Source organism: Lagenorhynchus albirostris, chromosome 6 (assembly GCF_949774975.1).
Source record: "Lagenorhynchus albirostris chromosome 6, mLagAlb1.1, whole genome shotgun sequence".
Taxonomy (NCBI): Eukaryota; Metazoa; Chordata; class Mammalia; order Artiodactyla; family Delphinidae; genus Lagenorhynchus; species Lagenorhynchus albirostris.
In genome coordinates, this window is record NC_083100.1 from 114,245,851 (window position 1) to 114,270,078 (window position 24,228).

Genomic DNA, 24,228 nt, shown 5'->3' on the forward strand with positions numbered 1-24,228 from the left:
CCACCACCCTTTCCTTCCAGAAAGACCCCTTTCCTGGTCCCAGCAGTGGCAGCTCTGCAGGATCACACTAGCCTCAGCTGGTTCCAACACCAGAGATGAGGGCAGCAACGGCCTGGCTCCCTCGAGGCGTCCCCATGTCTAGGTGTGGAACAGAGATGGTAAGGGGCCAGCCGGAGGCCCCAGCAAGAGCAGGGACTAGCAGAAGAAACCAGAAAACAGGCTCCAAGTCACATCAGTAGCAGACCTCACTCACGTCCTGGCCAGGATGTCCACCCTGGCGCCTCCCAGGTCGCCGGTGGATCACTGGTACTGCTGACAATGAAATGTACCGGCTCAGGACTTCCCTGGTGGCGCAGTGGTTGAGAGTCCGCCTGCCGATGCAGGGGACACAGGTTCGCGCCCCGGTCCGGGAAGATCCCACATGCTGCGGAGCAGCTGGGCCCGTGAGTCATGGCCGCTGGGCCTGCGCTCCGCAACGGGAGAGGCCACAACAGTGAGAGGCACGCGTACCGCAAAAAAAAAAAAAAAGAAAGAAAGAAATATACCGGCTCTGCCTGCGGGAGAATGTCGCCTTGCCCTGCTCCATCTCCCTCCAGAGCCCTTTCCTTCTCAGCCCCCAAGGCTGCCGAGTTAAATGGAACCCCTGGGACCCCCAGGCATGGCTCTGCCCTTTTGCCTCAACCCTGTGCCCCTCCTCACTGATTCCCCAGGCTCTCAGCTTTGGCCCAGGCTCTCCCCAGAGACTGAATGGGAGGCCACGCCCAGAGACTGAATGGGAGGCCACGCCCAGATCCAGGGCCCTGGTCTGCAGGTCAGCTCCTGGGGGCTGAAAGGAAGCAGGTCTGAGGCCAGAGCTGTGGACGGGCAGCCCAGACCCTGGACTCGAATCCTGGCTCTGACATTGAGGTTCTAGGTTCCCTCCTCTGCATTTGTTTCCCCATCTGAGCACAGAGTATGGGATGAGATGTTCTAGCCAGGTTGGTATGCCCACTGGGTTCATATTTGCCATCCTATATTTGTTCATGCTGTGGGTCCAAATTCAGTGCCTTGTTCCCTTCGCCTCCTGCAGTCCACTGAAATCCTGCTGGGGCCCATGGCCCAGCTCCTAAAACAGGGTTTCCTGTCTCCTTTGGCCCTGCCGGTGCTCCCTCCTTGGAGCTGGCGGCCAGGCTGGAAGCAGGCTGACTTCAGCATCACTATCCAGCAGTGAGGGCCACTCCCTGGGGTGGGGGTGGGGCTACAGAGACCAGGGCAAGACATAACAGAACATAAACAGCAGCCTGGGCAGAGAGTACCACGCCAAGGGCAGCTGTGGGTACCCAGCTGCAGGCATCTCCAGCTCACCCAGCCAAGAATCCAGGAAGGCCTCCCAGAGGTGGTGTCTTCAACTGTGAGAGTCCAGGGAAGGCGGAAGGGAGGGAGGAGTGTTTTCATCGAGGATTCAGCATTGCAGAGGAGGGGCAAGAGACTTTGATAGGGTCAGGAACTGCAAGAAATATGGCTGGAGGGAGAGGCCCAGATAAGAGGCCAATGAGAGGCTCCCAAGCCCATGTGGGTCCAAAGCAAACCTGAGAAAAGAACCCACCAACAGACTCCAGGGAAAGCAGGTGGGCAGGGCAGGCTGGGGGAGAGGCAGTGGAGGGTTTTGTCAGCAGCAGGCCATGTCCCAAGGCGAGGAGTCCATAGATATAAGGTGTTTGGGGACAGCACCTGGTGAGGACCTACAGCCTTTCTGAATGAGTGGGAAAAGCCCCTAGGCAGCGGTCTTGGCCTTGCAGGGGACTGTGATTCTCTGCATGTCTGTGAAAGCTGGTTACCACCCAGGACATAGAAAAAGTCAAGCTCCTTTGGCCGTGATGCTGTTTTCCTATTTTTATTCAAATTGGGACTTAGACCACTCCCTCAAATGTATCCAAGGCAACAATTTTCTGGTGTCTACAGTAAAAGCAAAAGACCCTGAGTATAATTTATATGAAGTATGTTTGTGTGTTTGTATGCATGCATCTCTTATCAACAGATTTTTCATTATTTGTGGGCATATTTGCATGAAAACTAGATATTGCATTCTGCTAGAGAAGAAAGATTAAGGATTTTTGAGTCAGGCAAAGCATTGGCTCTGAAGGACTTCTGGCCGTGACAGGCAGCTCAGAGCAGACCAACACTCCCACCTAGGGCAGCTAAAAATAAAGCACATCAAAAGAGCAAGACAAGACAGGAAGTCTGTTTAGGGCACCAGACGAATAGGTCCTCTGCGCCCAAGGTCTCCAAGTAAAGAGAGCTCTCTGCAGCGAACCCCGGTCCTGCCATGCGCTTCCCCAAGCTTGACCAGCTCAGCAGATGAGGTTGAGAGGCAGGCGTGGGGGGCTGTGCCAAGGATGGCCGCCAAGTTTGGAAAAGCCAAGAGAGCTTTGGCAATATCATGGAACTGCGGATTGAGAAGTTGGAGTTCTAGGTGCCCACACTGAACGTGAGGGGTCCAGGTCCCTGAAAGCAGGGAGGTGCAGAAAAAGGAAACAAACGCACTGTATCTGTTTCCTCCCCCTCCTCCAAGGTGCCCACCTATACTTAAGCAGCATAGGCTTCAGATTTCCAAAGACAGAAATCAAACAGAAAGGATCTGAAGTGCAATTTATCAGAGATTTGTATACTAGGGAACTAAAAGTTGGCCTCCACGACCCACATAGGAAGATAAACTTTGATAAATACCCCCAGGGTATTGGTTGGAAAGGTTATAGCTTAAAAGAGAGGGTGTACCAGCAGCAGACTGATCCTTACAGAGGATGGAGCTCAGACTGAAGGCCCCACCGTCGCGGACAAAATTGAAGAGCCCTGTTCTCACTCCATATCGCTGCTGAAGGAGAGAGTAAATACAGTCAGAAGGAAAAGAATACCATCTAGAGCCACTACTATGTTTCATTTACAGTGTCCAGTATTCAAACAAATATTATCAGGCACACAAAAACAAGATCAAGAGAAAAAGCAGACAACAGAAACCAATCTACAAGGTACCCAGATGTCAGAGCTGATATAAATTTTAAAATAACTGTGATGAATGCATCTAAAAATATTCTTTCCAACTTTCCAGATAAAACTGACATATGACATTGTGTTAGTTTAAGGAGAATAGCATGTCAATTTTATATACTTGTATATTGCAAAGTGGTTACCACCATAGCATTAGCAATCATCTCCACCGAGTCACACAACTACTTTTTTGTGTGGTGAGAACATTTAAGATCTACTCTCTTAGCAAGTTTCAAGTATATAATACAGCATTATGAACTATAATAACCATGCTGTACTGCTGCACATTAGATCTCCAGAAATGATTCATCTTTAAACTAGAAGTTTAAAGTCTGCCCATTTCTCCCACACCCTAGCCCCTCGCAACCACCATTCTACTCTATGATTTTGGTTTTTTAAGATTCCACATATAAGTGATATCATGTAGTATTTGCCTTTGACTTATTTCACTTAGCATAAAGCTTTCATGATCCATCCACGTTGTTGCAAATGGCAGGATTTCCTTCTTTCTCGTGACTCAATAATATTCCATTATCCATTCATCTGTTGACAGACCTGTGGGTTGGTTCCTTATCCTGGCTATTGTGAATAATGCTGCAATGAACATGTGAGTGCAGATATGTCTTCAAGAAGCTGTTTTCACTTCCTTTGGAAATGTAACCAGAAGTGGGATTGATGGATTATATGGTAGTTCTATTGATAGTTTTCATTTTTTAGGAGACTCCACGCTGTTTTCCACAGTGGTTACACAAATTCACATTTCCACTAAAAGTGCACAAGAGTTCCCTTTTTTCCACATCCTCACCAGCACCTGTTATTTCTTGTCTTTTTGATAGCAGCCATTCTAACAGGTGTGAGGTGATATCTCATTGCTTGGATTTGCATTTCCCTAATGGTTAGTGATGTTGAGCACCTTTTCCATGAACTTACTGGCCATTTGTATGTCTTCTTTAGAAAATGTCAATTCATATCCCCTGCCCATTTTTTAATTGAATTGTTTGGGTTTTTTTTTCTATTGAGTTGTATGAGTTTTTTTAAATATATTTTGGATATTAACCCCTTATTGGATATATGTCTTACAAGTATTTTCTCCCATTGCATAGGTTGCCTTTTCATTTTGTTGATGGTTTCTTTTGCTGTGGAGAAGCTTTTTAGTTTGATACAGTGCCACTTGTTTATTTCTGTTTTTGTTGCCTTTGCTTTTGGTGTCAAATCCAAAAAAAACATTCATTGCTAAGACCAACATCAAGGGTTTTTTTTCCTGTTTTCTTTTCTAGGAGTTTTAGAGTTTCAGGTCTTATTTTTAAGTCTTTAATCCATTTCAAGTTAATTTTTGTGAGTAGTGTAAGACTGGGGACACTATCATTCTTCTGCATGCAGTTATCTAGTTTTCCCAACATCATTTATTGAAGAGACTATATTTTCCCATTGAGTATGCTTGGCTTCCTTGTCAAATATTAATTGACCATATATGCAAAGGCTTATTTCTGGGCTGTCAATCTGCTCCATCAGTACGTGTGTTTTTATGCCAGCACCATACTGTTTTGATTACTATAGCTTTGTAGCACAGTTTGAAATCAAGAAGTGTGATGCCTCCAGCTTTGTTTTTTTCTCAAGATTGCTTTGACTATTCCAGGTAATTGTGGTTCCATACAAACTTTAGGATTGTCCATTCTATTTCTGTGAAAAATGTCATTGGAATTGATTCTATAGATGGCTTTGAGTAGTACGGACATTTTAATGATATTAATTCTTCCAATTCATAAACATGAGATTTCTTTGCATTTGTTTGTGTCTTCTTCAATCTCTGTCATTAAAGTATTTTAGTACTCAGTGTACAGATCTTTCACCTCCTTAGTTAAATTTATTCCTAAGTATTTTATTGTTTTGGATGCTATTGTGAATGGGATTTTTTCATATATTTTTCATATATAATGTTGTTAGTGTATAGAAATGAAATATTTCTGTATGTTAAATTTGTATCCTGCAACTTTACTGAATTCATTGATTAATTCTAAAAGTTTTTGGTGGAATCTTGGGATTTTCTATGTATAAGATCATATCATCTGCAAGCAAAAACAATTTTACTTTTTCCTTCCTGATATGGATAACTTTTATTTCTTTTCTGCCAGATTTCTCTGGCTAGGACCTCCAGTACTATGCTGAATAAAAGTGGTGGGTGGACATCCTTATCTTGTACTGATCTTAAAGGAAAAGTTTTCAGTCTTTCACCTTTGAGTACAGTGTTATCTGTGGGTTTGTCATATATGGTCTTTATTTCATTAGGATATGTTTCTTCTCTACACAATTTGTTAAATGTTTTTTATAATGGAAGGATGTAATATTTTGTCAAATGCTTATTCTGCATCTATTGAGATAATCTTATGATTTGTATCTTTCATTCTATTAGTGTGGTGTACACATTGATTGATTTTCATATGTTGAACCGTCTTTGCATCGCAGAGATAAATCCCACTTGATCATGGTGTATGATCCTTTTGATGTGATGTTGAATTTGACTTGCTAATATTTTGTTGAGAATTTTTGTTGAGAGATATTGGCCTGTAGTTTTCTTTTCTTGTAGTGTCCTTATCTGGCTTTGTATTAGGGTGATGCTGGCCTCATAAAATGAGTTTAGGACTGTTCCCTCCTCTTCAATTTTTTAGAAAATTTTTATATGGATTAGTGTTAATTCTCCTTTAAATGTTTGGTAGAATTCACCAATGAAACTATCTTTCCCTGAGCTTTTCTTTGTTACAATGTTTTTGATTACTGATTCAATCTCCTTTTTCATGATTGGTCTGTTCAGATTTTCTATTTCTTCTTGATTCAGTCTTGATAGGTACTGTGTTTCTAGAAATGTATCCATTTCTTCTAGGTTATCCAACTTGTTGGCATATAATTGTTCATAGCTGTCACTTATAATTCTTTGTATTTCTGTGATATCAGTTGGAATATCTTCTCTTTAATTTCTGATTTTATTTATTTGAGTTCTTTCCCTTTTTTTCTTGGTAAATCTAGCTAAAAGTTTGTCAATTTTGTTCTATTTTTCTCCTCCCTATTCTATTTATTTCTGCTCTGGTCTTTGTCATTTCCTTCCTTCTGCTAACTTTGGGCTTCATTTGTTCTTTTTCTAGTTCTTTGAGGTGTAAAATTAGGTTGTTTCTTTGAGATCTTTCTTTTTTCTCAATATATGCATTTACTGTTATAAATTTCCCCCTTAGAACTGTTCTTCCAGTTTCCCACCTGTTTCGGTATGTCCTGTTTCCACTTTCATTTATTTCAAGATATTTTTCCCTTGCCTTTTAATTTCTCCTTTGATCTATTAGTTGTTCAAGAGTGTGTTGTTTAATTTCCATGTATTTGTGAATTTTCCAACTTTCCTCCTGTTGTTGATTTCTACTTTCATTCCACTGTGTTCAGAAAAGATATTTGGTAAGATTTCAGTCTTCCTAAATTTGCTAAGATTTGTTTTGTGACTGTCATAAGATCTATCCTGGAGAAAGTGTACTTGAGAAGAATGTATTCTGCTGCTGTTGGGTGAAATGTTCTGTATATGTCTGCTAGGTCCATTGCTCTAAAGTTTGGTTCAAATCCAATATACTTAGATGTCCTATATTGAGTGCGTATATATTTACAATGGTTAATTCTTGATGAATTGATCTCTTTATTATATATAATGACCTTCTTTGTCCATTGTTACCATTTTTGGCTTAAAGTCTATTTTGTCTGATATTAGTATAGCTATCCATTTTCTCTTTGGGTTTCCACTTTCATGGAATATATTTTCCACCCTGTCACTTTGAACCTGTGTGTGTGTATCCTTAAAGCTGAAGTGAGTCTCCTGTAGTCAGCATATATTTGGATCTTGTTTTTTAACCTATCCAGACACTCTATGTCTTTTGATTGGAGAATTCAACTGATTTACACTTAGAGTAATTATTGATAGGTAAGAATGTACTAATGCCATCTTATTATTTTCTGGATGTTTTGTAGTACCCTTGTTCCTTTATACCTTGCATGCTGCCTTCTTTGGGAATTGATATTGTGTAGTGATATGCTTTGATTCCCTTCTCTTCACCTTTTGTGAATTTACTGTAAGTTCTTCCTTTGTAGTTACCATATTACATAAAACATCTTATAGATATAACAATCCATTTAACACTGATAACAATTTAACTTTAATCACATACAAAAACTCTACCTTTTCACTCCACCCTCATTTATGTTTTTGATGTAACAATTTACATATTTTATATTATGTATTCATTATCAAATTATTGTAGCTAAAACTATTTTAAATAATTTTGACCTTTAATCTTTACACTAGAGCTATGGTTAACCCATCATCATATTAAATTAGAGTATTCTGAACCTGACTATATATTTACCTTTACCAGTGTGTTGTATATTTTCAAATGTTTTTGTATTACTTAATAGCATCCTTTCATTTCAGGTTGAAGAACTCCTTTCAGCATTTTTGTAAGGCAGGAATAGTGGTGATGATCTCCATCAACTTTTGTTTGTTAGGGCAAGTCTTTATCTTGCCTTCATTTATGAAGGACAACTTTGCTGGGTAAAGTATTCTGTTTGGCAGCTTTTTTTGAAATAATACATTCTATTCCATCCTGCAGGGTTTCTGCTGAGAAATCTGTTATAGCCTTATGTCAGTTCCCTTGTATAAAAGAAAATTTTTCTCTTGCTGCTTTTAAAATTATCTCTTTATATTTGATCTTTGATGGTTTTATTACAATGTGTCTCAGGGAAGATTGTTTTGGATTGAAATTTTGGGGTGACCTGTTAGCTTCATGAACTTGGATGTCCAAATCTCTCCCCAGGTTTGGGAAGTTCTCAACCACTATCTCTTCAAATAAACTTTCTACCCCTCTTCTTCAGTACTCCAATGGTGTGTGAATTTTTCTCTTAAACGTTTTTCCTAGGCCTTATTTCTTTCTTAATTCTAAAATTTTTTTTTACCCTTCTGATTGGGTAATTTTAATTGATCTGTCTTCAAGCTCACTGATTTTTCTGCTTGGTCAAGTCTGCTGTTGGAGCTCTCTATTGAATTTTTCAGCTCAGTCATTTTACTCTTCAGTTCCAAAATTTCTGTTTGGTGGTTTTTTGTTTGTTTTGATTTTTTTGTTTTGTTTTTTTTTCTTCTCTCTCCTTGTTAACTTCTCATTTTGCTCTTGTATTGTTTTCTTGATTCCATTAAATTATTTACCTATGTTCTCTTGTAGATCTCTGAGCATCTTTAGAAGAATTATTTTGAATTCTGTCAGGTAATTCATGGATAGCCATTTCTTTGGGGTCAGTTACTGGAAGTTTACCTTGTTCCTTTAGTGGTATCATGTTTCCCTGATTCTTCACGATCCCGGTAAACTTGCACATGTATCTGCTCATTTGAAGAAGGCAGTTACCTTTTCCAGACTTACAGACTGACTTCAGTAAGGAAAAACCTTCACCTGCAGATGGGGGCATGCTGGAGTGTGCTGTGACCCAAGTATAATGGTTCAGGGCACCTCGCTTGGGGGCAGAGTAGTAGGACTGAGTCCAGGGGTGGGGAGGTAGGTGTGATGACTCATTGGCTCAGGCCATTGAGATCCACAACATCAACAACTGCGTGGTTCTTAGAAAGCTCAGTGGGGGAGTTCAAAGAGGCTGCAAGGGCTGCTGGGGTGCTTAGCAGCACCTCCACATCCAGCACCTCCAGGTCTAGGTGATTTTACCCATTAAAAACGACTTAAGATGCCTTTTCAACAAATGACACTGGAGCAGTTGGTCATCCATAGGCTTACGACCTTGACTTAAGTCTCACACATTATTTTAAAAATTAACTCAATGGGTCATGGGATTAAATGTAAAACATAAAACTATAAAATCTTTCGTGTAAAACATGAGAGAAAAGCTTCAGAATCTAGGATGAGGCAAAGGATACTTAGATGACACCAAAAGCACGATTCATGAAAAGAAAAATTAAGTTTTATTCCAAGGAAAATGTTTGCCCTGTGAAAGATCCTGTTAAGAGGATGAAAATACAGGCTACAGAAAAGAGGTGTGCAAACCACATATCTGACAAAGGGCTAGTATCTAGAATATATAATGAATTCTCAAAACTCAGCAATAAAAGTCAAATAGTCCAATTAGAAAATGGCCAAAAGACATGAAGAGACGTTTCACAGAGGAAATATACAAGTGGCAAATAAGCACATGAAAAGATAATCAACATCATTTGGCATTAGGAAAATTCCAGCGAAAGCCACAGTGAGATACCAGCACACACCTATCAGCACTGTAACATCAATAGCTGATCTCATTTGGTGCTGGAGAAAAGGTAAGGTGAAAAGCCACTCCATGTGGGGTGTGAGGGGTCAGGGTGTGTACACACACACACCCCCAGAATTCACCAGTTTCTGAGCAGTTTCACTGGCAGGACTCCAGGGTGGCCCTCCTTTTGGCCAATAGACAAAGGCCAAAAACATTCCTGCTGATGAGTACGGGAGCCGTGGTAATGGCCCTTTTTCAGGATCTGACAGTGTTCTTATGTACTTCCAAGCCTGACTGGTCAGTATGGAGCAACCTAGACAAGAGTCCCAAAGCTCCCAGCATGGCTGCCCTCCACCCTTCCCTCCCAGTCATCAGCAGCATCTGCTGCCACAGCCCTGGCTGAATCTCCCAGTCTTTATTCTCCAAATCTGCCATATGCCCCCCCACCTTCTATCTGTGGTCACAGCAAGACTCTCCCTCAAAGAAACACATCTCATTTACTCATCCTGGCTCTACCACACTCCCACCAGAGACTCTGCTAGGTAAGAGGGAAGCATCTGACATTTTTCTAATTTCTATTATACGCATATGCTTTTCACTTTATCTCATTTAACGGTAACAACATGAAATAAGCATTATAATATTTTTGCAAATGAAAATATTGAGACCTAATGAGGCTGTTACTTGGTACATTTCTTTTCAAAGAGCATTCCAGAGTTTTCTATGGAGTCTGGAAGCTGCAAAATAGATCTGGAACCTGGGAACTGAGGCAGAATCTTACCCTCCTCTCCCACATTCCCAACCCAGCAGTCATACTGTATTGTCTGCAGGTGGTCATTTTTATCGACGGAAAGGATGAAATCTATCTCTATCCCATTTGCTTCCTTTCTTCTGCCTTTGCCTGTTCTGCAAGGACAATGCCACTTGAGTGTGTCCATTGTTCTTCTAAATCAATTTTTCCAATTCTCTTTTTTTTATTATTATTTAATTTGGCTGAGCCAGGTCTTAGTTGTAGCACGTGATAGGTTTGATCTTCCTTGTGGCATGTGGGATCTTATTTGTGGCATGCAGGATCTAGTTCCCTGACCAGGGATCGAACCTGGGCCCCCTGCATTGGGAGCGTGGAGTCTTAGCCACTGGACCACCAGGGAAGTCCCCCATTTCTCTTTGTAATCTCTCATTTATTGAGCACCTTCAATTGCCAGGCACTGTGCTGGCTACATTATATAAATCATCCCTGGTCTTCAACCCCATGAAGAAGCTTATTTTCCCCTTAGATGCCAGACCCCAGTTTTGCTCCCATCAGCTAGCACTGTATAACAGGTGGGCATGTGTGGGTGGTGTGCACTGGCATACACACTCAGAATACACAAGATTCATAGATGTCATATCTCAAGCCAATGTTCAGAGAGTCAAAGGCTTCCCCCAGCTGGTTCATGAAACAAGATTTGAACCCAGAACCATCTGCCTCCAAAGAATCTATAACACACTTTCCTCTTTCTATCCTGACTTCCTGGCACAACTGCTACATGCAGGGAGGTCAGGAAGGGGCACCATAAAGGCACAGAGGCAATTTGAGGGAATAGAACCTTAGCAGAAATGAGCCAGATCATTGAGATGAAAAGGTAAAGCCCATCCTGTCAGAGGAAAGCCACTCTCAATCTATGGCGTTAACTGATGGAAGTTGTTTGACTAGGACCCCGTCTCCTTGATGAAAGAGACATCTAAACAGAGAAAGGGGCATATCCTCACATTTGTTTGCAGTTAAGGATCAGTATTTTTCTCTGCCTCAGGAAATACAGAAGTCTTTCACTTCGTTTGGGGTTGGGGAATGGAGCACTAGCTCTGTCAAAATACCCACGTGGAGGTGCCACCAGGTACTCCTGGAGGCTGAGCCCGTGCTCGGCAAACACATAACGTCTCCTGTCAAAGGAAGTGAGCCGACTGGGTAGCTCCCCAGTAGGAGTGGCTACGGAGCACAGGAGAGGTCGTGTACTTCCTCCCAGCCCTGCTGCTGGCCACAAGAATGGCATCTGCATGCTGCCCACCTGCCTTACATCATAAACATCCTCACAACCATATTTTATGTGAGAATGTGCATCACCCCCTCCCATTTACATCCCAGCTCTGCCTTCTTCCCGGGACCCCTGGTTTCTTGGGTTCAGTGTGATGCGTCAAAACTCCTTCTTGCTGGACAAAGAGAATAAGACCTCTGTGTGTGGGGGTTGAGCCTGGGTGGGTGGCTAGAAGCAATAGGAGAGTCTCTCCAAGAGCAAGTTGATTCTGTTCCCAATATCCCCCCAAAAGAAATGTGGGGAGGTCAAGACACAGATGATTGGTAACAAACAGGATAAGGCCCCTGGATCTTTGTCCAGTGCCCTTCTCACTGAGCCATGAGCCCTCCTTCAAGAGTGATGGAGTGTCCATTTCCATCCCCAAGCTATAGAAACAAAGAACCCTAGGTCTGGAAGAGCCCAGGGTGGTGGTGGGGGGATGTCTCTCTGGAGTTACTGCTCCAACTCCACTGATATGAAGACAAAAGTGAAAGGAGTTAAATGGCTCTGAGAAGAGGGACTTACTTAAAGTTCTAGAACCTTCTAACTGCTGGTGAATAGTCCATGATTGTTGCAACAGCAAGTTGAATGATGGGGGAGGGAAGAGGCAATCAGGGAAACATGTTCATTCCATCCAAGCAAGCGGGATTGACTATATCATTTATTGGGCAACTACCATGTGCCAGGCACTTGATCAACATTAGCTCTTTTGGGGTTTCCCTGGTGGCGCAGTGGTTGGGAGTCCGCCTGCCGATGCAGGGGACCGGGTTCGTGCCCCCGTCCAGGAAGATCCCACATGCCGCGGAGCAGCTGGGCCCGTGAGCCATGGCCGCTGAGCCTGCGCGTCCAGAGCCTGTGTTCCGCAACGGGAGAGGCCACAACAGTGAGAGGCCCACGTACCGCAAAAAAAAAAAAAAAAAAAAAAAAAAAAAATTAGCTCTTTTTCATCTTCACCATGATCATGTGAGCTGTGGCCCATACCATTTTGATGACGGGAAATTCAAAGTTCAGAGAGATTGCGTCACCTGCTGAAAGTCACACAGCTGGTCAATGAATGAGCTTGGTCTGTGTCAACACAGAGCCCTTGTTCCTTCTTCTGTACCGCATTGCCTCCAATGGCTCCCCAGCAATGGGAGCTGCCCACTTGGGAAGAGTCAGGCAGACATGGGATGGACTTGGAGACTGTAAGTTCCCTCTGATTCTGACCCTCAGACACCACAGTTTGAAGCACAGAAGCTGCAGCCAGATTATGTGGGTCCCATCCTGGCTCCATCACTCACTAGCTGCATGATCCAGGACAAGCTGCTTAATCTCTGCTGACTGCCAGCTCCCCACAAAGACAACCAAAATAACCAGCTAATCAGGCAAAACCAGATCCTACTGCTCCCTGTGGTGAGGAGGGCTACAGCCTCTGTAGACTCCTGTCAGAAGGGGAAAAGCAAAGGTGGGATATTTATAAGGTTAGGGTGGTCTGATTTAAGGTAGATCTTTCAATGCTGGTGGCCTAATTGGCCTTGGGCAACATTCACAATGCAATAGGATCGGTGGACACAGCAAGGAGGTGATAGGGATAGAGTAAGATAATCAAAGAGTTAGTTTAGAAATCCCACTAGGGGATTAAAGATAGAAAAATAATTCTTAAAGTGTTTGGGAGACAGTTGTAGGCTAACGACCACTCAAGAAAAGAATCCAGTAACCAAGCAACAATCTACATATGTCTTGTTAAAGTACAAGACAATAGATATGGGGTCTGAATCTTGTTACATGAAGTCGGGGAGTTAACGGTCCTTGAAGAGTAGCATTTTTGCATACAACCAAGACAGGATTATAGCTGAAAGGGGAAATAAACTAGGTGAAAGGGGACATTATACAGAAACCTGAGATGAATTACCATTTTTAATACATATTACCACCCTTTTTCTAACATACATATGATTTATATAGCACCATGACAGTCCCAGTTAAACCATATAGGGTCAAAAGAGGAACTAATGATGTAAGCCTTGCTGTCTACCCAAGAACGAGGAAGAAGGTGGTCTTCTCTCTTCCCCACTTTTTCTTTGGTTATAAAAACGTAGCCCTCTTTGTTCCCAGGGCTGCGCTCCCCTGCCTGCCCACATGTATCTCTTACAAGTGATCTATGCTAATAAACTCACTCTTTGTATATCACTTTGCCTCACACCAAATTATTTCTGTGTCAAGACAAAAGAACATGAGTTTCAGTAAGTCCTGAGTCCAGGTGAGCAGTTTCAATTAAAAGACAGTGAATTCGAGTCCCCTCCCAAGTCAGGGATTGTGGGTTCAAGTCCAAATCTGAGGTGCAGCTGGGTTGGAGTCCTATCCAAAGGAATGCGGTTTTAGAGGGGGGATGTGAAACAAGTCTTTGCAGTGTATGTGGTCCCTCGACGAGTCCAGTTGATCAATCCGTTTTTCTTAGAAAGGACTACTTACCCTTTTGAGAGAAAGTTGAGTAGTCCCTTACCCAGATAAATGGATTTTTAGGAAGTTTCTGAAATAAACCCTAAAGTTATTTGCAACTTTGTCTTCTTGGGCAAGAATGTCCTGCAGTAGGAGTCATGCTCGTGCTGACCGTCCAATGGTAAAGTCACTTGAATGCAGACAGTAAATTCTGGGTGTGTGTGGTTTCACTTCTCACCCCTGTCCCTCGATGTCCTCAGCAGCAAAATGGAGAGAGTGGTGGCGCCCACTTCTTAGGGTTGACATGAGAAATAAGGTCATAGGTATAAAGGGCTTAGTTAGAACACATGGCACTTAGCAAGTGTATTAGTCTGCTCTGGCTGACGTAACACAGAACCACAGATTGGGGGTCTTAAAACACAGACATTTATTTTCTCACAGTTCTGGAACTTAGATGTCCAAGAGCAAGGTGTCAACATAGTTGGTTCCTTCTGAGGTCTTTCTCCTTGATTTGTAGATGGCCATTCTCCCTGTGTCTTCACATGGTCTTCCCTCTGTGTGGGTCTGTGTCCTCATCTCTTTTTATAAGGGTACCAGTCATATTCGATTAGGGTCCATGCTAGTGATCTCATTTTGCTGAATTACATTTTTAAGACCCTATCTCTGAATACAGTTGCATTCTGAGATACTGGGGAACGAGGGCTTCAACAAATAGGTTGGGGGAGGGGACTGGATTCAGCCCGTAAGAGTAAGAATTTGGTAATAGTATCATTATCGTTACTCGATACCTCAGCTATCATGTTTCCAAAGAGCTAGACTAAGCTCTGGCTCTGCTGGGCTATCTTTAACACCTCAGATGTGCCATTTGCCTCACCACATGTTTCCTCTCTGCCTCCCCCAGTTGGGTAATTCCTACTCAGTGTGGATATCTCCCCTCAACCCTTCTTTTCTCTAGGAACCCCAGACCAGGGAGGACCCGTGCTCTACACAGCCTTCCTCAGCCCCCTTCTGCTTCAGCGTCTGCCACCACTGAAATGCGATAGGTATAGGTCTCCTGGGTGTCGTCTGTCTGCCAGACAGGCTCTGTGCAGTGGGACCTTCCTGCCCATCTCCCCTTTATGTCCCAGCCCCCAGCACCATGCCTGACAGATGCTCAAATAATACTTTTTGAGCAAATGAATAACATGAATAAATCTCACTGACTGTTTTTCACTGACGAGTTGATTCCTTGTTCAATTCATCCAGACGGGTCAGAAGAGGAACAGCGGGGAAGATACCTGATGCAGAAACTTGAAACCCTGGTTTTAGGTGGGTCAGGAGCTCCTGCACATCAGTGCCTTCCTGGGGTGGACGGGGTGTCAGCTGTGAGCAAAGTCTGGTTGTTAGGCGCCAAGCCTATAGCTCATGGTCAAGTGGGGGTGAAGCCTGGGAAAGACACCCATCCTTTCCTGTGCAAATTGGCCCTCAGCCTCAGACCTCGTTAACGCATGGCTTTGCTCTTTCGGTGCATCACAGACATTTTGTCCTTTTTCCTGCTCTCTACCCGGCTTCCAGCATGGCAGCGGCATGACCTTGAGTCCTCCCATCAGTTCCTCTGCCCCTCCCCCGACCCCAGACCCCTAAGGAAACAGAGCCAGTGCTCATTGCATGAAGTGTCAGTTCCTCCCTCCAGCTCAGCTCCTGGGATGCAATTAACCTGGGTCGGGTAAACTTGACTGCCCTGAAGGTGGCTCCGTGGAGAGAGCCAGTCCCTCCTCCACCCTGGCTTCACACCCATCTCTGTTCACTTCCTCTTCCTGCCCAGGCCCCCTAAATGCACCAAAATGCTTGAGCTGCCCACATCTGAGCCTCACGCAGGATGAACTCAGGCTCACACTTTGCATGTGTCAGTTTGCTTTCAAACTGCCGTAGTCAGCTCAGGTGGCTACAACAAATTACCCTAGTCTGGGTGGCTTAAACGAAAAACACTTATGTCTCCAGTTCTAGAGGCTGGAAATCCAAGATGAAGACACTGACGGATCCTGTGTCTGGTGAGAGGTGTCGTCCTGGGTCGCAGACGGTTGTCTTCTCCTTGTATCCTCACCCAGCAGAGAGAAAGCCAGTTCTCTCCTGTCTCTTCTCAGAAGGGCACTAATCACCTCCCAAAAGCCCCACTTCCTAAGACCATTACATTGGGCATTAGGATTTCGGCAGCACATGGATTTGGTGGGGGAGGATACAAATATCCAGTCCTTAACATTCACCCTCTGAAAGTCAGAGTGGCGTTGGCCCCTCCCTGCCCCATGGCATCTCTCCTGTGCTCCTGGTCACTGCGGTGGTTCAAGCCCTCACTGGCCAAGCACTGGGCGCTGGGAGCTGACTACCAGCATACTCACGGAGGACAGCTTCCTGTGCCTCACGCGGTCTTCACACCTGACCCCCACCTCGACAGGTTGCAACATACCACTGTATCAACGTGCACCTGAAGGGCCGCTTCACACTGAGCGTGGTGACCGTCAGCTTGGCTGGGCTGACCTCTGCGCCCCTAGAGCTCCCACCCCAGGGCTTCTGGTTAGGAGAGGCTGCAGGAGATGCTCTGGCTGAGACTAGAGATTAGGAGGGCAGAATCCCAGCCGCTGAGCCCTTTCTGTCGCTCACACTCAGAAAGGTGGGGCAGGCACTCTGGCAGGTCACCCGTGTTGTCCCCGATTCGCTGACTCATGTGGTGGGCATCAGTGGCCGGGCCTGGGCAGCTCCACCTCTCTGGATCTCCCTCCCATCCAGGAGTGCCTGAGGCCACCAGCTTCTCTGGCAGGACACTGGCATCACCAGGCTTGAGACAGTGGAATCCACACAGGTTCCAGCCTGTCCACGTGAGCTCCCCCACCTCACATCCTTCTGCCCTTCCCCAAGCCCACCCTGAGCACGTTGCTTCCAGCATCAGAGCCTTGGGAGGGCCTCCCAGGTGGTCCCCAGCCAGCTCCCACAGCCACTGACGCTCTGACAAACAGCAGTTCTGATGGACACACAACTGCTCTGATCGAGTCCTACTGACAGACACACAAAACAAACCTGTCTGGCCACAAGTGTTCACAGGCTGTGGGCAGGACAAGGGGGCTGTTTGGGTGTCCCAATGGCCGGTGGCCTCCTGAGCCCATCTTCTCGGGAAACCAGAGCTCAACTCTGTCTCCTAGCTCTCACCCCTCAGACGTTCCGTACCTGCCCCCCAGCCCCATCCCCACATCAGAACTCCACACATCTGTGCTGACCCGCTGCGCCCGCCTGGAACCTTTGTGGCCGGGGGTGGGAAAAGACCCCTGGTGTATTGGGATTAGACGTACCAGGAGCAGCCAGAGTCTTCACCAGCATCGGCACCTAATCCCTGCTGCAATGACCCAATGAGATGCTTGCTCTTTTTACCCCCATTTCACAGGTGAGGAAACTGAGGCTGAGAGAAGTTAAGTGACTCGATCCCTGGCACAGGACAAGGAAGCGGCAGATCTTGGGTTCTAGCCCAGGACCGTCTGCCCTCCTGAACAACTTCACTAGACACCCTTCTGGAGCTACGCCCAGGCCTTTGACTGGTCTCCCCAGTGTTTCCAGCCTCATATTTCTAGGCCCATACATGGATCCTTTGTGAGGAGCTCGTTAGCATCCCCTCACACTCGACGGGAATGTCTGCAATCCGGATGTAGCTTCCTTTCCCAGTCGAGCAGCTGTTACCTGGGATAGCATCACGCAGACCAGGCTTGGCCTCATGTGGAGCCCCCAGAGGGACAGAGAAGTGGTCAGGGAAGGCCTTCAACCTGAGACAGAGGGGGGGATGCCAGCAGAAAGAAGGCGCCGGAGCAGAGCCCGCCAGGCCAGGGGCGCAGCAGAGCAGGAGCCCCGAGACAGGAGGGACCTTGGCCTGCGGGAGGAACAGGTACAGCAGGTGCATCCTGGGTGAGAAGAGGGAGGACCGGAGAGCCAGAGCCCAAGTCATGCAAAGCTGTGGGGTTCATGGGGGAACACTGGATTGTTTGGGTGAGATGAGAAGGTACTGGAGCATTTTAACAGGGGACAATATGCTCTGACTTATGCCTTAGATGGTTGGTGGTAGAGAACGGAAACAGGGCTAAGCGTGGTGGGGCTCCCAGGAAAGACGGGCCACCACCCCTTTCTCCCAGACATGCAATGAAAATGTTCTGAGCACACGGCCTGTGTCCCAGGACATCCCTCTCTCACGCAAGCCGGCTCACCACCTCTCAGGTTGTCTAGCGAGCAAGTCCCTCAGGAGCAAAGCCATGGATGGGGCTTTGTTAGGGAACCATTGAGTGAAACCACCCGCCCTGGCCGGGCACAACGATAACCACTTGCCTGAGCTGTCGCATGACAGGAGGTCCCAGTAAGGAACACGGCGCAGCCACCGAAAACTAACCTGGAGAATTCGGGAGGGGCCAAAAGAGGGGGGAGACACCAGCCCATAATATGTCCCACCAACCTCCCAGAAACACTCACACTGGAATCCACCTTGGCTGAGCAACGCGCACACCACCAGGAAGGACCCTGAGTCAGACTATGGGCCAAGCAAGACGACTGTCCAGAGACAACCCAAAACTAACCCCCTCACCATAAAACCCAAGCCTGCGAGCCACGTGGCAGAGCAGTTCTCCCGGGTCCCCTTACCCTGCTGCTCTCCGCCCGGGGCCCCTTTCCAGTAAAGTCTCTTGCTCTGTCAGCACGTGTGTCTCCTCGGACAGTTCATTTCTGAGTGTTAGACAAGGGCCCACTCTTGGGCCCTGAACAATTTCAGTTGCTATAAATTAAAGATATTCATGTACTGCCTTCCTTGTGACTTAGGTTCCATGGCTCCAGAGTGCTCCAGAGAAGAATTAGACGCATGGGGGTATTTACAAAAAATAAGTCCTAAAGGTGCTTCCGGTTTCTGATGGAGGATTGAATACCTTCATCTAACCTGGCTCCCTCCTGAAGAATTTTTTTTAATCATAAACCTGTGGGATTGGGGTGAATAGGAGAGAAGACAGTAGCAGTTACACTTGGGGAGATGGACAGCAGAAATAAGAGGGAACTGGGACTTCCCTGGTGGCCCAGTCGTTAAGAATCTACCTGCCAATGCAGGGGACATGGGTTCAAGCCCTGGTCCAGGAAGATCCCACATGCAGCGGAGCAACTAAGCCCGTGCGCCACAACTACTGTCTGAAAGGCCGGATCAGATGTGGGGGGCTCTGACACGGGAAAGGCAGCCAGGATCTGCCTTCTTTTAGCACACTGGGGTGCTCTGTACAGTGAAAGGCTTTTTTACTTTAACAAAACGTCACTGCCCTCTGAGATTGGGCAGTTTAACTGGGAATATGGCTTCGAAGGGGAGGCCAACTGCCTGAGCCAGAGCTCAGGCAGAGAGGACTCTGGTTTGACTTCCTAATTCAGTAGCGGGGGTTCAGGGTGAACGTGAGGCGGGAAGACTTGGGCTCCACGGTGAAGGTGGAGCAGTGCACGATCGAGGTTACTGGAAAGACTGGAGGGAAGGGACCCCCCTGAAGACAGAAGGAAATGGGACAAGGTCTGGAGAGGTTAACAGCCCAGGACCCTGTGACAGACCCCTCCGGCCACCAGGCACACGTGTCAGATTCAGACCCACAAGGTGCAGCCTTGCTTCTTTGGGAGAAGAAGCCGTCTGGACCCTTCAGCAACACCCCTGGTGTCTCCTGGAAGGACTGTCTGGGCAAAGGCTCCGGCATCTTCATCCTTCCTTCAGTGTGTCTGTCCTCTCTGTGCTGTCTACCCATGCCCACATTCGGCCCCGTCGCCCACCCTCCTCCCCAGACAGCTTCCAAACCCACCTGTCAGGTTTCTGGTCAGGGGCTGGCCTGGACTAAGTGAGAAGGGGCAGGTGGTGGTGGAAATATAGTAATACCGTTTTGTGCTAAGGTACGGATGACTAATGATGGTTTCATAAATTAGGCCTTCATTTTACTGTAGACTATTTCTTCAACCTCAGAGAATGAATCTCTTCCTAATGCAGTCGAGAGCAAAACCTGGGTCTGAGAGGGAAGATCTTATGAGGTGGCCAGGACCCCTGAGGTCCAGGCAGGTGGGAGGTCTCAGTTTGCTGAGCCATTCTGGATGTACTCAGAAGACAGTTTCCACCTACCTGCATACCCTGGAGGAGAACAGGGCGTGCAGTCTAACTGTGGATTTGGTCACCTAGTGTTAAAAGCACATTAAAGTGCATGCTTAACTTAACCACAGGCACAAGTGTTAGAAGAGGGGAAGCTCTGAGAAGATTTTGTAAGGAACAGTGACAGTGAAAGATTAGACTGCCTCACAGCAAAGCAGATTCATTCATTCGTGCATTCGTTCACTCGTTCATGTGTGCATTCGACACGTTTCTGCAGCACCTGCCCAGCGCCAGGCACTTGTTAGGTGCTAGGGGTTCGATGATGACTAAGGCACAGTCCCTGCCCTCAAGGAGCTTACGGTCTAATGGGGTTGCATGAACCACCCCCATTCCACAGAGAAATAGCTGCCCTTTGCTGCTGGGCAGCTGCTGGGTGGGCCCGGTCCAGACCTCCAGCCACTCCCTCCAGCCGGTCTGTATGAGAGGGAGGCTTGTATGGTCCGGACCTTGTCTGGAGGACTTCGTGTGTCTCTGAGATACCTGCAGCCCCCTTTCTCTCTTCCCCAGCCTCCAAGAAGAAGCACCGTTCTCTTCAGCCTCATCTATTACCAGGGGATTTTTTTTTTTCAGTGACTGAATAAAATAGTCTTCCTTTTCCTCTTGTCCATAGGAAAAGGGGTTCTGAAGCAGCAGAAAAGAGATTACAAACTGGGGGCGGTGGGGGCGAACAAATTAGAATTCAGTTTGCTTAACTCAAGTCTGTTCTTGGACTTGTAGTAAACAGCCTTCTTCCTGTTAGAACTGAGGCCTCTGAGAGAGCCCTGGCCCTCCGCTCTGCCCTGGAACATCCTGCCGCCGCTGAGGCACGATGGCCGGATCAGAGAGGGCATCGTGGGGCTGTGGTACCGTTGCTGAGCCAACTTCCGAAGGCCTGTGGCCCCTAACCGCCCCGCACTCCGGGGCCTTTCTTCAGTGTTGATTGACATCAGTGGTTCTGAGCACTACACACGTCTCCTGAGGCCTCTCGTTATATTTTTACACATTGACCGATCAGATGGCCGGTAAAAGATGTAACGTTTGCGGTGACGACCAATTCAGCGGAAGCCCCAGAGCAGCCTGCCCGCAGCAACAGGACCTGTGCCGCAGGCCTGAGGGGCGGCGCCCAGCTCTGCGGTCTAGAATGAGCCACGGGGTCTGAGATAGGAGCTCGTCTGAGTGCTGGGAGCCAAGGAATTGGTTCCTTCCGTGTCAGAAGCCTGGGATAACTAACGCCCAGGGCTGCAGCTGGCTCCGTTCTATTCCGTTCTGTTTTAGCTGTTTCAGAAATAAGTCCTCCTGTTCCGTTCCCTTCTGCACAGTCGGTCAGCTCGAAACGTCTCTTCAGTAGAGAGGTCGAGCAGGCCCGGGCTGGAATCACTTAACATGCTGAGTCCGTCCAGGCTCAGGGGTTCGATCTGGAGCTCTTCTTGCAATGGAAACGGAGTGTCCACGTTTAGGCTGACCTCGGGCATGCCTGCCAGAGCACTGCCGAGGTCTATGAACAGGCTGGTGCTCGAGTCTTCTGGAAAGAGCAGCGGGAGGGGAAAGCAATGCAGATTAGGAGGCGTGAGGACCAGGTCACTAAGAGGACACAACTGATGACAACCCCCAAAACGCCGTTCCTGTCATCTTCCCAACCAGGACAGTCGTCACCTGTGTCCCAACCACTCCTGGGCCTACGGTTTTGCTCTGGAATCTATGTTCTTTTCAGTCAGTCCCACAACTCCCAGTTTTGCTGGTTTTCTCCCTTGGAACAGTTGTCAACCACGGGAAATTAAGTAGTTCGGAAAAGGCTTGGGTCACCAGGCCCCTTCCCCACTGCCTCACAGGCTCTGGGGCTGGACACCTGCATCTCAGAAAGGTAAAGTTGAGCTACAGGCCTTTCATTTTCTTCTTTATATAATATTATGTTGTTTAAACTATCTTACAGTGGTATCTGTAAAACAGTGAAATAAAAGAAGCAGCCCTCACCTGTCAGGATGGTGTTTGGGAAATTCCCACAGTTGGAATACAGGTTTGGTCTCAAATGAAAGGAGTCCTGTGGTTCTCGGGGACCCTGTTGCACCAGGGACAGCTGGAAGCATCACAGGTCACATTGTAAGGGACGGTCTCTGTTTCCAAGAACAGAATAGTGTGGTGTGCTCCCGGAGCAAAACCAGACGTGAACGGTCTCTTACGGTCCCTTCTCTCTAGGATCCCAGAGTGCCCAGCCGCTGCAACAGCCTACACAGAACATTCTTCTCAGGCAGGGGGATGCTGCGGTAGAGGAGGGGTCCCTGAGGGCCACACTTGTCCCTGTTTGCGCGCTGCCTGGCCCTCTATGCCACCCCAGGAGCCACCACTGGCCATGGTTTCTGCGGGCCCTCTGGTCTCCGCCACCTCCCCTGTTCAGCACACAAAGACGTCTGGAAACTACCACCTGTGGAGCCCTTCAAAGGCCCTGTCTGTAACCAAGGAAGTGATGGGCTCTTTTCCTCTTTGGTTTCTAGAAAAACGAGAAAGCAGAACCTTCTCCTTCTCTCACTCAGAGGGAGCAACCACAGGCAAGCCCCTCTCTGCGAGAAAGCCTCTATGAGGATGGGTTAGAACTGGCGCCTACTTTATTTATCTTTTTTACTTTTATTTTTTTGTTAATGAAAATTTATTAACTATATAACCTTTGACTACCAGAGAAACTTCAATATGTACAGATCACCACGAAGTTCCCAGTTTCTGGGGCCTACTTTAGGTGCCGTTCCTGAAATTAATTTTTAAACCATTTAAAAACATCTTTCAAAAGTAGGAGTTTTCATCATTTTTTCAGAAACACACTGACTCACCTAGACTCAAATGGCTTCTTTAGAAATTGGGGAGGCAGGGACTATTGGTTCTTACCACGAGGCTTCCCCATGGCCTATTCAGGAAACATCTGTCTTTATTTATTTTACTGTTATTATTATTATTATTAAGTTCTGGAAAGTGCTCTTCCTTCTCTCCATAATATATCCTGGAGCCCAAACCATAATTAGTGAATACTATAAAATCTAGGGATATTAAAAAATGGTCTGTGTTAGGGAGAAACTAAAAAGAAAATGAGAAAGTCTGAATGAAAGTACCTTCGGGATTGACCCCAGCCAGGACGAGCTCCCAGGAGGCCACACACTGTGCAGGTCACAGCAACTCAGGCCGAGGCAAAGCCCCTCCCTGGGTCTGAGTCTCCTCAACACGATAGATAGATCTGTGAATTGCTACGGTTCCGTCCAGCATCTATGACTCTACAATTCTATGGCTAGAGTGTCATCACAAAGTCTTCTACTTTGTTCTACTTGTTCAAACAGGTCCTCTGCTGAGGCCTGACAATTAGCTAAGGCAGCCAGCACCAGCCTCTAGGGCCTGGGGCAGTGCCAGGCTGTCCTAGCCGCTGAGCACACCTGAGGTCAGAGAAGTGCAGTACCGAGTCTGTTTGGTGTGGGTTCCGCACACGGAAGAGGCCTGACTGTGGCAGTTCCTGCTCCGAGGAAGAGGCAGGCCCCAGCGACCGCTCACCTGCTGAGTAAAGGCTGGGCCCGGCCTCACGGACTGCTGCTCAAAGCTCACATCTGGGAAGAAGCTGGTCAAAGATGAGCCCTTCAGGAAAGAAGGAGGGGACCACTTAGCTTGGAACTCGGGGCGACCTAAGCGTTCCCTCCTCCTGGTGTTCCCGGTGGGACTCACCTGGGCCGCGAGGAGCTGGAAGTCTGACTGGGGCAGCGATGGGGCTGCCTGGGGCTGCTGCAGCAGAGGCTGGGGGAGGTCCTGGGGCGTGGGGTAAGGGGGTGGGGGTGACACTTGGGCTTGAGCTTCTGTGGGCAGGAAGGAGAGCGGGCTTCGATCTGAGGACACCATCTGAAAAACAAGGCCACCAACTACTTAGCTTCTGAGTTTCTAGCAGTGAGTCGTTTATGATTAGGAAATGTCAAAGTGAGGAAAAACCCTGAGATTTTCCTCACCCTGATAGTCTATACTATGCTCTGAGAGGCCCAGTTCTGTATCCTTCAAAGTATATCTCAAATCTCACTTCCCCACAAAACATTTTCCATTCAACGACTATTTCTATTGTCTTAAAAAACAAACAAAACAAAACCCAGCCAATTTAACCAGTTTCATCTCAGTTTTCTCAGTTGAAAATCATGTTTGTTTTTTCACAGCCAAAACTTCTGGTTAAAAATGGAAGACTGAAAAAAGCATTTAGCTCTGCTGTCTCCCAAAACTCTCCTAAAACAGCATTAAACAACAATACACTGTAGACAAAGAAACAATAAATTTGTGAGCAATTGACAGGACAAAGAAACTAAGTTTTTGGGTGCC

General features: G+C 46.6%; 1 protein-coding gene across 1 annotated transcript; it reads right to left on the minus strand.

Annotated features, from left to right (window-relative positions):
• Nucleotides 1-73: 73 nt before the first annotated feature.
• Nucleotides 74-23,766, minus strand: LOC132521563 (CREB-regulated transcription coactivator 3-like). The gene is made up of 6 exons (XM_060151190.1): nt 23,596-23,766; nt 23,428-23,508; nt 21,874-21,976; nt 21,220-21,424; nt 17,406-17,548; nt 74-138 (listed from the first exon to the last, which is right to left on the minus strand). The coding sequence occupies exons 1-6, from the start codon at nt 23,764-23,766 to the stop codon at nt 74-76; spliced, it is 768 nt and encodes a 255-aa protein (XP_060007173.1).
• Between the last annotated feature and the right edge of the window lie 462 nt (nt 23,767-24,228).